Here is a 16,339-nt window from a genome sequence, read left to right on the forward strand (position 1 = left end):
CCATCTGTATGTGTAGATGGGTAGTAAGTTCACCTGTTCCTAAGAAAAGAACTTCATAGTTGCCATCAGCAGCAGCCACTTGGTCCACTGTGATGGTGGTGAACTCATAATCCACATTGGTACGGACCACTAGAGGGCGCTTGTGGACTGGATAAACAGAATTGAACATGGTGGGATGGTTGCGCATGAAGTTGATAACCTCATCTGGGTAATCTTTAGTAGACTTCATGTTGGGGGTGAACGTCCCTCCTGGACACTATGAATAGAAAGATACACATCAAATGTATATCAGCTTCTAAGAATTTCAAACATGAATGATTATTATTCTAAATGTTACTTGTGACACTTACTGTTCCTGGTCGGGGGTAAGGGATTTTACCCTGGTAGGCAACCCACTGGTAGTTTGGCCCTTCCTTATGAGCGAAAGGGCCATTAAAGACCATGCGAACATCAGCCATTGAATACACACATACTGCTGAACCTTTGAATACAGACCTAGAGATGTAGAAAGAGAAAGATTGATGTGTTGAGAAGATCTAGACACAGTATTAGACCGAATCACACAGGCCTTGAAAATGCACAATTAGCAACATATTCACTAGTATTTTCACTTTTGACAGCACTGTATGTCATAGTACAGATGTAAAATGAGTTGGGAATGCCTTTTAACAAATTAGCACAAATACAGATACAGATTTTGAGAGAGAGAGAGAGAGAGAGAGAGAGAGAGAGAGAGAGAGAGAGAGAGAGAGAGAGAGAGAGAGCAAGAGACAGAGGGACAGATAGAGCTGTGAAATCACTAGCAGTTGATGGAGAGAGTCTTCACTATTATCACCAAGAATGGTACTTTTGGGTTTAGAGAGCTCAGACAGAGCCTGAGGGCTTCGCTGATTTAATCTACAGCTAGACTGTGAATTGTCATAACACACACAGTCTTGTGTATTTACAGTGGATGATTAGCATGTGAACCTCATCTAAAATGTTGCTTCCTCTGAGGCCATTGTATAATATTTTAGCGTGTATGAATATCCTCTCATAACTGCATCTGATAGTGGTGGTATTATGTAGATAAGTCCTTATGAGAATATCACATCTCAGATTCACAGAAAAGCTTCTTCCTTTGTGCTGTTAGCGGACTTGTACTACCGTCTGTGAAGCCTGCCAAACACTTGTTATTCAGTATGTTAGAGACAGTCCTCAGCAGTGGAGAAATGGGGGTGTTGCCCCGCGGGCAACTGGAGTGTGAATATGAAAGCAAATCTATTCAAGCTCCCTTGCCAATCTGATAAGTGGCCTGATTAGTAAGAGGCATCGAGGAGAAGTGAGGATTGGATCTCATATTTTGGGAGAGACCGTTGTGAACTTACGCACCCAGATACGGAGAAGACGCCGTAAATGACAGGATTCTTGATGTCTTGGGTTTTCTGGATGTACACGTCCCCTGAAAAGAAGATTGAATTACTTTAGTAAAAAACAAATGAGCTATTTCACCTACTTCTGAAGTGTGTACTTTGGTGGTGACATTAAAAAAAGTAAATTCTTTTGAGTATATGGTGAGACAGTGAGCAGGTAATGGGACATATGACTGCATCTAGATACCACAGATTCCTTTGTTGCATAGCACCTTGAAACATTTAGCATCTAGCCTAATTCATTATTACTTAAGTGTTGTCAGCATTGTTTTTGGAATATTACATAAAACGTCCTTACTACCTGACTGATATCACTAAAATAGGTTTCCTTCGAAAATTGCATTAGTCTCTGTGACAGCTATAGCTTCACATCAAAAAAGAGATAGTGAAGTGGCTCGCCCTTTTTCAGTCACTCACAAAATATAGAATGTTTTGATACTGCTGATATTTGGTTAGCTGACAAGTATTTGAAGGGCAGAGTTTTGGTGTGTGGTACATGGATGGGGGATCTAATGTAGTGGCTAACTGATAGCAGAAATTAGCAAAACAGCTAAAATTGCTATCAGCCCCTTTGAGTTTTTAAATTTAAAATCTGCTATGGCAGCTTCGTTATTGCCTTCCTCACTACTTTTGTACAGAAAAAGTAAAACAAAAAACAGTCACAAACTCATCTCTGTTTGCACAAGGCATTGTGGGAAATATTAGCACACTGGAAATTCATTGGAAATTGAATGCCGTTTAGGCACCTCTGGCATGCTGTTCTCTATGGAGCCTCAAAAGGTGGTAGAAAAAATTTGATGTGAGAAACAAAATATTTTATTGCAATTAGCATTCTTATGCAAACCTGAGAAACTTTGCGCTTACTTGCAAACTTTTTGTGATTGAAATAATATGAGGTGAGAGAAAAAACTATATTCTATTTAATTTCTGAAAGAATGCAAAGGTTTTGCAAACCAAAAAATGCAACGTTTCTTGGGAAAACGCAATACTTTTGCTAGAGAACACACAAGTATTGAAATGTACTGTTCTTTTTCCTCAGATCTCTTTTTTTTGTCCACTTATGGGTTCTGTAGTTTTCAATGTACTATGATTCAGGACACACTAATTCCAATTTTGAGCTTTATTTACGGTCCGGTATAGCAACAATGGCTAAACCAACGTCACAAGTTTGGGGGCGGAACTTCTTGTTTTTCCTGAACAATGGAAGATTGGCAAATTGTCAGAGAAACCTGATTGAAAACATTGATTATTTGTGTAACTCAATTTAGCACAGCCAGTGACACTGAAATTGACACTGAAATTACTGTAGCTTAATGTCAGCAAGGCGCACAAAAAGTCAGATGTCAGTGAGTGTACAGTATGTGGGAAGACAATCAAATCTATCTCAGTTCAATTACATCACACAAAATACTTTGCATTGAGAAGACAATCCTTCCCTCTTACTGTTCTCCTCTGTCTTTTGTCTCAGTCTCCGAAATTCTCCTGCTTGTTTCGACACAAATTAACTGGTCCACAAACGATCAGTGATAGTATGCTAGCCAAAATGAGAAAGATGGAACAAGGCCATTGGGAGAAACAGAGTGTAATGGGCAGAGTGGGGGGAGGTAAGAGCAGTTTCTTGAGGGAGATTGTAAGGGGGATGAGAGATAGAGGTACGTAGAAGAAGGGTGAAAAAAGGGCAGAAGAAAAGGAAACAAAAGGACACCCAGATAGTTTAAAATGTAAGGAGGGTGAGTGGTAAAAGAATAGACAGATGTCCCATCAAAAACAGAAAGAAGATGACCTCAGATGGATAGTCACGGCTAAACGGACTATTAAGTAATCAAGCACTGAGGGAAAATCCCACACTACATCGAACAAATCTCGCTCTAGCCAAGCCACAAAAAACAACCCATAAAACCTCACTGCCCCTCTGAGGATAAGGGAAAACATCCATGCAGTCAAAAACTCCACTGACAAGTTCATTCCTCAAACACAGTGACAGAGGGAGGGTGAATGCCCAACCACAGTGAGAAAGAGAGGGCAGAGACGGGGAAAGGAGTCCTGAGGGTACCTTGTGCGCTGTTACAGGAGCTGGGAAATGAAGCGCATAGAACGGTCGCTTACTCAATTTATGCACGTTGCAAAAGCAATAAAATTCCAGCATTCATGCGCTTACATTCATTTGCCTCTTAAGAGTGGCTGAGGCTGTTACAGCTGGTTTATCAGCCAATCCTCTTCAGTCCTGTCAATCAAACTCTCCCACAACGGGAAAGACTCCATTTTGTGTAAGCCTGTTAAGATGCAGCTTACATGTATGCGTTACTTCACACATGTGCACATAAATGCACAATCATGTATGTAGCATAATGTCAAACCACAAATATAAGACGGTTTTATATTAAGACAGTTTTAGGACAACTTTTTAAAAGCCTAATTTGTCATTTAAAGGTCTACAGAAACTACTCAGAACTGCTTGCCACTTTATATTTCTCACAGGCCCTTGTGGCACCTCACGCTACAGCACAAGTGCTAGACACTGCACATACAGGAAAGAGAGGAAATTACTTTTTCCAAGTTATACCCTCTGGAGAGACATATCCATTGAACCATCAGACATGAACGGTTTCCACAAATGAGCTATATCATGCCCTATCCTGAAATAAGAGGCCTCTTATTTCGGCAAGTATACCGTGAAAATGAACAGAACAGAACTGATTATAATGTGCATTCGGTGAACACCTCACTGTATATATGGAGTCAATCAAATGTTAAAGCTGTTTTATTCTATATTTTGTAATACAAGACTTGTCCATAGAAATAAAACAGCATAAAATGTCCTCAAGGTAAATTAATTAGACAGAAAGATTTATCAAATAATCAGTAGTGCACTAACAAAAAGCATCTTTTTTTTAGACGTACCATGACAATACGTTAAGCTGGATGTTAGATGTTAGTACCATGGTATTCTTGGAAGCGCCATGGGGTTCCTTTTAAAAATCATGCATAAATTTAAATGTATTGTATTGTCAGAATGTTTTGTAAGGGTCAGTATCATGGAATACATCAAGGTACCATGGTATTACACTTACTTAAAATACTTTAAAGTACCATGGTTTAATTGGATCATACCAATAGATTTCCATTGAGTGTGTTTTTTTTTAGGAAACTAGGAAAGGACATTTAAAGACAATTCAACTACTTTGAATTGTCCACTTGGACTGCTTGTATTTAATTTAAAATATCCTGTTAGAAATAATCAAATGCAAGCAGTCCAAGAATTTTTTTTTTTTTCTGATGTTAGAACATTAAACCAGATTTGCTTTTGTCAGCATCCTGGTCTGAAGTCATGTAATAAAGATCAACTATGTAAAATATTCAACACCAGTCTCAGGAAATGATCCATAAACTACAACTTGGCAAAAAGAGAGACTTACGGAGCTCATCAAAATGTGTCTCAATGCCATCAGAGCCGGTCACAGAGCAGATGAGCCGAGCCTTCAGGAAAGTACTCCACTTATTCACCAGACAGCAGTGTCCTCCATCATCATTCTGTAGAGGAAGTGAGGTCATGTTAGCCATAAAGAATCACTGTTAGACACCACACAGATTCTAGCTGTAAAATTTGATATGATGGACACCTTGACACCCATATCTGTGAAATAGAGACATTTCTTAACATCAGTATCTGTCCCTCTCTCAGGGCTATTTCTGTGGGTTTGCATTAACTGGCTGTGACTGGGTTGTAAACATTGGCTTTGAGCACTGCGCAGCCCCATCTGCTATGGACAGCAGCCAACTTCAATAATGAGACGCAGCGATGCCCGGTGACCAGCCGCCAGCAGCTACCCACTTATTACAAACATGCTTCTTTGATTCACATTAAAACAGCAAAAAATAACCAAGAAACAAGCGGTTGCTCATGTAGGAGGCATTGGACAATGATGGATCTGAGGACACTGAGAATCTGCCAATCAACAGTTATGTCCTGTAGGACATGATTTCTTTAGCATCATGTTCAGCATAGGAACACCCAATAATTGAAAAATGTATAGTAAATCATAAGAATATTGAATGGGAATACGTCAACATTTATTCACCCTCATGTTGTTCCAAACTCATGTGACTTACTTTCTTCTGATTAAAATTTAAAAAAAATGTACTTTTCTGTGCAGTTACAAATGTGGAGTCTTCTGAAGCCACATGAAATCTTTGTGTAAGGAGGACCGAAACTTATAAATAAAGAAGTATGATATCAACAGCCACCCCAGATCTCTTTGGCGTGTTAGAGATGTAGCAATTTCCAATGTGAATGAGTCATACTTGAGTCAGTTATTTACAATGAATCAGTTTACAAAAAACAATCTAACTGATTTGTTCTTGAAGAAGAGTATAATCCTGTTATTGAGCTCAACTCACTGACTGACTGATTTGGATGCTTTGACTGGAGGGGATGATTATCAAAGAATAATGACTTAAATTTTAGTCTGTTATGCATACAACGCTATTGCATATTGTGGCAATGTGACATGTTGTCCGGACACTTTTATGATGCTTTTATAGTTCTTTTTGAAGCTCCAGCCCTCATTCTTCGTAACTGCATGGAAAAGTGCAAGCACAAAGAAAGTTATGCAACTTGAAGGCAAATAAGTGAACTATTCCTTTAAGGATATGCAGATATGTTGTACTGGAATAAAAGACAAAGGTTAAGAAAATGTCACACCAAACAAATTCTGCCAATCCTGGACTGAGCCATGGGAGTCTGACCCATCTCAGAGGCCTTCTCACGGAAGAAGAAATACAGCTTGTCGTCATTCTTTTCTGCACTATCAGGGATGAGCTGAGCATGGACGAATGTTGGATCTGAAGGAAAAAGAAAAAGAGGGATAGGAAGGGAAAAACCAGCAAAAGAGATAAATCATAGATGGAGCAAAAAGCAAAGAGGGAAAAAAAGGAGAGCCAAGGGATGATATTAAATAACATTCACTAGAAAAGTGCAACTAATACAAAGTGCATGATGACCTCTCTCACTGTTAGTCTACCCTCTCATTCACTATACTGAACAGTCTGAAAGAATCTCTTTGAAGCCTGTGATGATTATTACAGTAAATACTAGTAACCAAAAAGGCAAAACTAAAGTAAAAAATCTGGGCCAAAGAGACACACTTAATTCAAGAGAAACCCAGTCTAAAACATTGAAGAATTAGTGTACTATTTGTGAACCATTAATGAAAACTATTAGATGAAAGGTAGCTGTAAAAAACACATTTTTGTTAACTACAATAAAAATAAAAGCATGAATTTGAAAAAGAACATTATCAGCAAGTCCTGCAGCATGCTGTTGTTGTGAATTTGGCAAATAAAACTCAGAATTAATTATATTGTTTTGAGTATGGTGCTGTCATATAGTGTGTTTACTCACTAGTAGATGGAACAATCTGTGGTTATACATATGAAAAATAAACTATATAGAGCATAAATTAATAAAAAAATAATTTTCTTAAAAAAAATAGTGAAATTCTCGCAGCAATGATCCAGTCAGGCATTTTAATAAAGGTCAAGGATTGAGCTTAACTAAGCAGTAATTGCTTGAGGGAAATTGTCCCCCCCCCCCCCCCCAAGTTTATTAAATATGAGGTTAGTGTGCAGGAGGTAGGATGAAGGGTCAGTGTTGAATATTCATATCTGGCACTTTCTCCACTAAACAAAGAACTTTTTCTTGGTGGTACGCCACGGTTCAAACATTTTGTGCATACCGTGGAGCCAGCGGGAGTTATACTGGTCGGTCCTCATGGCTGTGTGTTTGCCCAATGTGCGAAAGATGGCCGAGTCTGTTCCCATAAAATCAATGTAGACGCCGGCATACAGCTGGCCATCTGCCAAAATGGAGTGAGCATAAGGGAGATAAAGAGATGTAGACAGATAAATTGAGAAAAATGAGCTCATCCAAGTCTGAAACAAAGGAAATGATGCTTTGTATAAGTATGATGACAATGAGAGGTACGTACTTATCAAAGCTGAGACGCTGTTTAGTTTGGGGTCGTAGGGGCATTTCCCTTTCCCAGAATCTACTTTACCAGGCTCCAGTCGGAAAATGTATTCCTGGAATGGGGAGAGCATGAAGGTTTCATTAATGAGAGCACAATTGATCACATTAGATGAGCAGTATTGATTCTCTTTCCAATGTTTAAGAGTGTGTGAAGGTATAGCCAGGAAGTGAAATGCGGACAGGTTCTCTGGGATAAATGGAAAAATAACTAGTTGGGGCTGTAATAAAACTGAAATATGTTTAGGTAACCTATTGCGTGTGTGATTTTTTAATGTTGGCTTCTTACATATTGTCTAATGCCAACACCAATATCTTACCATTTGACAAAAGGGAGCTGGTGAAAAACTGCCCAGAAGAAAGAAATTAATGCCATAATCCAAAGTTTCCAAGGTTCTTGGTAGTTGCCAAAGAAAATGAACAGTTTCTTACAATCAGCTTCTCAACATTTGGATATAAAACTGTCTATATGGCTTCTTTGGGTTAGTGACAATTATTCAATTCTGGTATTTAGGAAAACAAGATCTTGCTTCATGCTAAAAGCTTCACTCTACTCCATGCAGTTTGCATGCTAGCTACAGTCAAACAGATGCAAACATTTTTTTTTAAAGTATGGTGACTGCTGTGTTTGCACCAAATATGTAGCCTACAGCAAGTGGAAATGTCTACCATGAATTAACACATTAATTAAAATCCAAGCAGAGGTGTAGAAGGACATCTAAAGAGTCTACAACATGCCGCTAAAAATATATCAGCAATTCAGCAGATTCAAGTCTCAACGAAAGACTTGTTTTGGATAATATACAAATATTTTTTGGATCCTTTGTAAGATTTACACGCACACCGCAAATGTAATATAAGCCACCGATCAAATCTGAGCTGACTAACCACTTTTTAGCATGATGGAGTGTGGGTGTGGGAGTAATCTCTGCACGTTCTGCTAGATATCTGCGCCAAAGGCAGGCTTTGGACAAGTGTAGGCAAACTTGAGAAAGACAAGCTCTAAAGACAACATTTCCTCTGCTGTTTCTCTCAACACCTAAGAAAACCAGCTGTTGAAAAACCAAATATTGTGAGAACAGAACCTTTCCTTAAACTCCTAAGTAGTAAAAAAAAAAAAAAGACCCAATCATCTAGAAACTCAAATGCATCTTAAGAAAAAATAAGTCTAAAATAAAGTTCAAAAAAGGACTTCAATCCCATTGTTCAAAACAAAGGGAAGAGTTCATCTCCCACCTTGGGTGCGTATGGTTCTGGTGAGGCACTAGGGTCTGCAGCTCGACTGGTTCGGCCTCCTGCGCGAGGCATCTGATCTTGGAGCAAGCCCTATAAAACAAGGGGTGTGCCTCAATAAAGTCCTGTTTCTATGAATTCAGGACCCAAAAGAACATCCCAGACTGTGTCCAAACAAGGAAGATGCTGATAAGCTAAAAAAAGATGGCTGCAGTTTGGTGTATCAATTGAGGACAAAGAAGATGAGCAGATGTTGTGTTTAAAACATGCACATGCTGGGAAACCTTGTGAGCACATGAACTACCCTTTGCATGCATATGAAAGAAACAGATATGCAAATTTAAGAACCCCATTAAACATGAACAAATACAGCAGGATCCGAAAACCTGAAACCACAAGTGAAAATGCTAATTTTTCATTTTTCTAATTTTCATAAAAAAAATTGTTCATTACAAATCAATATGTGACGGAAAACTGAAAAGGGGTTCACATGATTAATGTCCCAAATTTGCTAATATTTGAATAGTAACCAAGAAAGAGCACATGATTTGAATAATTTTTCATTATTCAGTTTAAATTTGAAAAAAATCCCAGATTTGCATTGTGATTTCAGACCTTTTTCCACCACAGTATGTATGAACAACTTTCTGAATAATTTTCCAGTGGTCAGTGGTTAATGATGGTATGTGGTCATGGGAAAGAAGGGAGGTGGAATAAGGACTGTTTAAATGCTATTGCCCTCCTAAACACTAGGAAGAGTTTTTAAGTAACAGTGTCAAAAGACATGCAGGTGGTAAAGATTATCCTGTTTGTTCTAGGGTGGGGAAACATTCCTCTCTAATGACATAATACCTTTTGACTAAGGTAGCCAACAGTTTGAACCCTTGACCTGCAAATGGTAGCAGGTGACCTGCGAATGATAGTTTACCTGTGCCCTTTGACCTCTGTCCACATAGGTACAGATGGGGTTATAAGCTCCCGTTCCACACACATACAGGTGAGTCCTGTTCCATGACTCGATTAGACGGATGAAATTACCACACTCGCCCTGACAACACAGAACATAATGATATCAGTGATGCTGTCATCGTAAAACAATACTTCCATGTTGGAATAAATAGTTTAGGATTTACAAATACTGTGGTACATTTCTTACATTGATGTCTTTCCCTGAGAGGACACACTCAGTCCTCCTCTGAGGAGCCACAGGCCAGTGAATCTGAGGAGAAAGACAATGATAAATAAACAGTCATGCTAATCCAGGTCATCATAATCCAAGGAACAGATTCAAATTTACTACTGCCAAGCCTTGCTTATAGTTTTGTTTGTTGCAATTTGTCTGGTGTAATTGAGAAATCTTACAATGAGGGGCTCTTTGTTGATGTCATTCAGGTCAAGAGACAGGATGTAGTCCTTGCTGCCCACGTACATGCGATCATGGTCCTCGTCCATACGAAGGATTCTATAGTCCGTCGAGTTGAGCAGGAAGGCAAAGTGATGGGCGGTTCCAGTAGACTTCAGCTCTATAAAAAAAAATATATATTTTTTTTTAATTTCATTGACATATTTAGCAGAGGTTTTTATTGAAAGTGACACACAAATTAGGAAAAACAACTTTTTCAACTTAGAATTTTTTTTTTTATATAAAAACCTTTTATATGGTTATGGAAATGCTGAAATGTCATTTATGCCTCTCGCAGCACTAAATGTAACTGCAAAAATAATGACCGTTTCAAACAAGTTTCCACATCTGCATTCGGCTCAACCGACTGCATGGGTTTGGGGTGGGGCTACCCAAAGTAGCCAGTGTAGCTGTGTTGCAAACTCTTGGTTTTGGGCACTTAAACTGAACAACTCTGCAGAAACGCATCCCAGATGAGACTTAAACCCACAGTTCTGAGCTTAGGAGGCCAGAACCTTTTCATTAGCCCACTGGGACTGTTGGTCGCAGTGTTTTATTGCCTATTTGTTTTATTTACAGTAGTTTCTGGAATTCTTATGGAACAGTTGAACTTGTCAGTACAATAAATGAAATGCAACACATTATTGAAGATAACAAGGGAAACAAAAAAAAACAGAAACAGCCTGAATACTTATCAACACCTCAGAAGATTTTTTAAATATAATAGGCTTTCTACCGGATACATGTCCATGCTCCAAATCCACAAACGCTAAAAGGGCTCACATACAATAAATCCAAACACAGTAAGTGTTGCCAAGTCACAGTAGTTCCTCAATAAAACAGCATCTGTACAGCTGTATGGATATGACCAGGCTGCAGTCTCTGCTGAGCTGGCTGGAGGGTTTCCCTGAGGTTCAATGCCCTGGATACATTCCTAGGTCTTTTGTTATTATTATTTTTTCAGCCCTGTTTTTACAGGGTGGATTTCTTATGAATTTTTGTCTCTCAGAGAGTTCTCTTGGGGCCTCCCTGATTCTTATATTTAAATACTACTACTAAAACTGGGGTGTCATGCTTTATTTTCCTCTTCCTCCAACAAGCTTAGTTCCTTTTGTTGGAAATTGAGTAGAGTATGTGGTCTGAGACCTCCATGCATTGCAGCGATATGGGATATTTAACTATGCATGCTCATATTCGTTTTAACTATGCATGCTCATTTTTGTATTTAGATTAGTTTTACTGTAATCTAACACTCACAAGTTAATCTTCAAAAACACAAATAATTTAATAATGTAATCTTTAGAAAAATATCTAAATGAATATCCATTTTTCATAATGCAATTCTCAATGCATCCCTCCAGTTATCATGAACCAATACCAATACATATGTTATGGTTAATGGAGTCCACCGCGCACTCTCTTCGGATGACCATGGAGGACTGTGTTGTAAGTTCCACTATTGCAGAGGTAGAAGGAAACCTTTGGAAACCTTCACTATTGAAGGAAACCTTTGGAGAATGGAATGCCACGACTTAACACAGCATATTGGCTTCTGTCTCTGATAAGGTCTACCTGAGAATCAACTGCAGAATGTTGGATGGCTTAATAATGCATTGCAGATAGTCGGCAAAGCATACAAAACAAAGAATGGCCAAGCAAAATTTCAATTTCAAATCTTACTGTAACAGTTCCCCAACCATTCAGTTGTGAAACAGATCTGTGCTGAAAGTCTTGACCAAAAAAACAAAGGTCAAATTTTCCACTTCATAATAAAAAGAGACACCAGACCACGTAACACCATCATCAGAGTTTAAAAAGACATCATTTCTGATTGCTCAAGGCCTAATGGATGGAAAAGTGCCTTCAAAATGTCTTTCAAAATGTACGAAATAGTCTATAATATAACCGCAAGTACATGATGTCTACATAGATGTAACAAAACACTTTTAAAATAGTATAAATGCGGCCTCGGCTTACTTTCTTGACTTGGTAATTGTTTGTGGTTTGTATAGCAATGATGATTCATGAAATTTTGCTTTAGAAAGAATCACAAAGTCAAACAAGACAAAATGACATAAAATATCTCGGAATTTACTTTTCCTAAAACATATTATGTTTTGGATCAACTGTCTTATGAAAAAGGAATCAGACTTAATCGTCACAGGAATTAGGTTTTTTAACATTTTAACAACAACAACAACAACAACAAAAGTTATTCTACAACAAGATTCAATAATCAAGCTTGGCAAATGTTTCACTGGAAAGTTTGGGAATCTAGAAGAATGTACAAGCCACAGAGAAGCACTCGTCTCTGCTAAGTACCAGTATATGAACGTTCTATCAGAAGACATAATCTACTCTGCTCTTATACAAAGAGATTTCGCATGGGGCCGCAGACAACATACAATCTCATTTACCTGTGTGGGCATTCCTGGCACATAGCAAGAATTCCTCATCTCTTTCTCTTTTCAGGGTTCTAATTAAGCACAAGGGCAGGTCCACCATGTTCCAACAAGTTCTCAGCCATGTCTCTGTCTTTGTCAGCACTAATAATGCAGTTAAGTAACAATCTCTATAAAGAGAATAGCAATGGTAAGTGAACATTTTTCCATGACATAAGTGTTATTATTTTTAATGAGAGCGAGTTTTGTACTGCCACACTTTAACCCAACATCTTTAACATCTCAGACCTGAAGCTGGGGGAATGTGTTGTAAGCCAGATTTGAACTGGCTTGTGTCAGAGCACATGCTCTAACTGCTAGGCCATGGCTTCAAACTTTATTTCTCTATTTTTTTATTAAAGTTTTAGTTTTTAACTGTTTTATAACCTGCTTTAATTGTAAGAACTAATTATTTGAATGTCGGTATGAAACAGAGGTTGCAATAGCCTTTTCTTCCCTATTGTGAGTGAAATGGCTTCTCAAACAAGAAAAAATGTAGGACGGGACTTGAGTTTGTTCATCAGGAATTGATTGGATTATTGTGGTTTGCTATTGGTCGATCTCATGTGAGTGACAGGTTGTCCCGCCCTTGCGCCACTAAAGACATCATCAGAGAAAAAAAAGAGATGCCGCTACAAGAGGGAAGGGAAGTTATTATTAAAGATTTTGAGAGTACATGAATTAAATTATAATGATGTGAACGTATAAATCATTTATTATCAATACTGAAATGTTCCATAAAATTTAAAAAAACAAAACAAGAATTGTCCCGTTTGATTTCATGGTGACTTCTGTATAAGAGCAGCAAAGGCATCTGGACACTGAGGCAACTAGTTTTTAGTACTATGAGGACTCAGTGAGATCTAAATTTAAACACACACACATACACACACACACACACACACACAGAACTTTATCTTTGGAGTCTTTGGATCTTTATTCTTTACCTTCAGCTATCCAGCCTAAATGATCACTAGAAGATTAGGTCTTATCTCTTGGCTTCAAAGGGCTGTCACTTGACAGCTCGCATGGATTTGAGTGACCAGTTGAAGGACGGTGGACCAAATGTAATGGAGAGAGAGACCTTACCTGCACTGCCTGCCATCATTGAGTTGTGTGTGTGATTCAATCTAACCGAATGAAAACTTTCCTGTCACGTTCGGCATGTGTATGAGGCATTGATTTTAACAGCCCTCATCCCTGACAGAGGATTACCCTTATCTTCTGGGAAGACAGGGCAGGGTGATTAAAGTAAAGGATTTAATCAAACCACACAGATAAAATGTTTTTTTCTTCTCTCTCATCTGTCCATCAAAATCTTATGACAAATAAGGGCAAAATAAACAGACAAACTTACAACTTGCTGAGTGCCCACCTGGTAGAAGTTCCCAGCTCAGAAGTCATGAGGGACACATTCAAACTATTTAGATGAGAGGGCCACAATATATACTGTACATATACACAGTGGTCTTAGTATCTCGGCACTTCAAATAATCCACACTTCAAATAAATGTATTTCATTACATTAAATAACAAAACATCAAACCAAGTGGCAACTAACTGAACTTTTCATCTTTTAAGTGGGCCTGTAAAAAAAAAGTTAAATAAAGACTGACCTCCAAACCCATTTTCCCTTTCTTTCTTGCTACCATTAATTCAAATATAAAAGTATTATAATACTTTTACTGATGAGCTCTCATTATAAATATTTTTATTAAATATAAATATAAAGTTTTATTGAATGTTTTGACATTAAGTGCAAATAGCCTGCCTATGAAAAATAAGAAAAAGAAAGAGTGAATTGGGGAGAACAGTGATGAATTAAAATAACACAATAGGAATAAGAGAACCAAAATATCACAGATGAAGAAAGAGAGGCAAGGGGGGTGTGTGAATCTCTTTGGTCGGGAGTCTCGCCTCAGGGAGTGATGGGAGCCACTGTTTGCTTTGGCCCACAGTTTCAGTGAGAGTGAGGGTCATAGATCACGCTCACAGACACAGGCACACACTTAACGACAAATCGAGCACCGCGTGTTACCCTGACCCATGTGATCCTACAGTGAATTGTTTCTGAAAATGGGATGAAAAACTTCATTCCTCCCTTCTCACAAACCTAACAGCAGATACATGGTAATAATTAACAGGCCACGGCTCCATTTGGTGCGATGACCCAAAGTCCTTGCTCTAGTTTAAAGAGCTTATTAAAGATGTCAGAATGTGTTTTCACAAGATCACAGCTCATAATACACTATAGTTAGGCCTATTTATTTAACATAAGAATTTGATGTGACAGCCTATTATGTATGGTATGTCTGGTAAGCCCTGACCTTTCTCATTTCGCCTTGTGTATAGAACACAGCCAAAAACAACACCTCAGATTCTTGATTCATATCGATTAATGTGCTTGAAGAATCAGGTTTAGCCTTGGTGAACAGTTAAACAAACTTTAGCAATCTTTCTTAGGTGTTAAACCCAAAGAAATGTGGGAAACGATGAGCAAAAAACAATCCTAGCATGATGTGTGCGATCGATTTAATTTCACATGCTACACGACATGTCAAATATATGTGAGGCAAGTCCATTCATAACAAACTTTTCTGAGTTCTCGTGACCAAAAAATTTTTTTCCTTCTGCATGCATCCAACATTGCTCTGCCTGATGAACCTGATTAGCTTTCACTCTACAGAAGACCTTGAGGTGTTTATCTCAACATCTTCTGATATCACAGGGATGGTTCTTCTTAAATGAGGTTGTCAACAAACAGACACTGATAAGCGCAGCTCCTCTTCCTGTTTAACGTTATCATATTGGTCAATCTGATGGTTGCGGCAAATCTTTTCAAATAAGCATTCCAACAAGAAATGCCATCAGAGATCTGTTGTTTCCTTCTCTCCTTTAATCTTTTTCCTTTTTAACATGTTTCAACACCAGATCGGTCCTCCCTCCTATGTTTCACACCATCATGGTAGCGAGCGACAATGCGAAAGTCATAAAAATATCAAAAATATCTTTGAAACAAGAATCATTTATTTGAAAAAACAAATAGATATACAATATTAAAACTCTGAGTTTGAATTTTATTTGCTATATCACTAACAAAATGTTGGACTTGTTTTGAGCATAATCAGAAATTAAGTGAGGTCTGTGAAAAATTGGGGAGAGCAGTTGAATTAAATTGAATTAAAGACAAATTCAATTAACCTTGACATCTTGCACATTTACTTTTCAAAGATGTTTTGATATTTTTACTGGAACAAAAAATAAAATCATCCTGATTGAAAAGAAATGATAGCATTAAATAGATTTCATTAGTTTGGTCTTGCCTTTTGCCTCTTTAGTTTCTTTCTCTTTCTCCAGTGAGTGTGTCTACATACCAGGGAAGAGATGATAGATAATTCTGATTCTTCTCACTCAATCTCTTTTTTTCACACTCTCACTTACATTTTTCTATCTTTTGCTTTTCCTGGGTCAGATGAGAGTGTTAAATAAAGAACAATGACAGAAATACACCATTCCTATTCAGCCAGGGAATGCAAATTTGCTTTTGTTGTGAACAGACCTTGTAATAAGACACTTTTGTGAAAACCATGAAATTATCTTTTTTTAACATAAGTATTAATTTCTTTCAAAATGATTTACTGTAACTATAATGAGCCTCATACATACGGTATGCCCATTGCTACATGTACTGCAATAACATCCCTCTCTGAAGAGAATGACCCATTCAGAAAGTATAATCTTTTAGACAGCCGTACAGAAGGACCATACTTTTGTCTTGGTCTTCTCTTGACGTGTTTTTGAATTAGCAACACATGAGTTTACGTAA

General features: G+C 37.9%; 1 protein-coding gene across 2 annotated transcripts in view; it reads right to left on the reverse strand.

Annotated features, from left to right (window-relative positions):
• Positions 1-16,339, reverse strand: part of sema3fa (sema domain, immunoglobulin domain (Ig), short basic domain, secreted, (semaphorin) 3Fa) — a 46,820-nt gene that overhangs the window by 5,519 nt on the left and 24,962 nt on the right. The window contains exons 3-13 of one of the 2 annotated variants that reach the window (XM_081381656.1): positions 10,033-10,193; positions 9,827-9,889; positions 9,599-9,718; positions 8,674-8,763; positions 7,400-7,493; positions 7,148-7,267; positions 6,115-6,254; positions 4,829-4,943; positions 1,372-1,441; positions 351-495; positions 34-256 (exon numbers count right to left, since the gene is read on the reverse strand). In XM_081381656.1, the coding sequence (XP_081237782.1) occupies positions 34-256; positions 351-495; positions 1,372-1,441; positions 4,829-4,943; positions 6,115-6,254; positions 7,148-7,267; positions 7,400-7,493; positions 8,674-8,763; positions 9,599-9,718; positions 9,827-9,889; positions 10,033-10,193 (1,341 nt within the window). The remainder of the gene's footprint in view (positions 1-33; positions 257-350; positions 496-1,371; positions 1,442-4,828; positions 4,944-6,114; positions 6,255-7,147; positions 7,268-7,399; positions 7,494-8,673; positions 8,764-9,598; positions 9,719-9,826; positions 9,890-10,032; positions 10,194-16,339) is intronic. The other variant, XM_081381657.1, reaches the window with a different exon arrangement.

This window comes from Scardinius erythrophthalmus (assembly GCF_964197995.2).
Source record: "Scardinius erythrophthalmus genome assembly, chromosome: 12".
Classification (NCBI taxonomy): Eukaryota; Metazoa; Chordata; class Actinopteri; order Cypriniformes; family Leuciscidae; genus Scardinius; species Scardinius erythrophthalmus.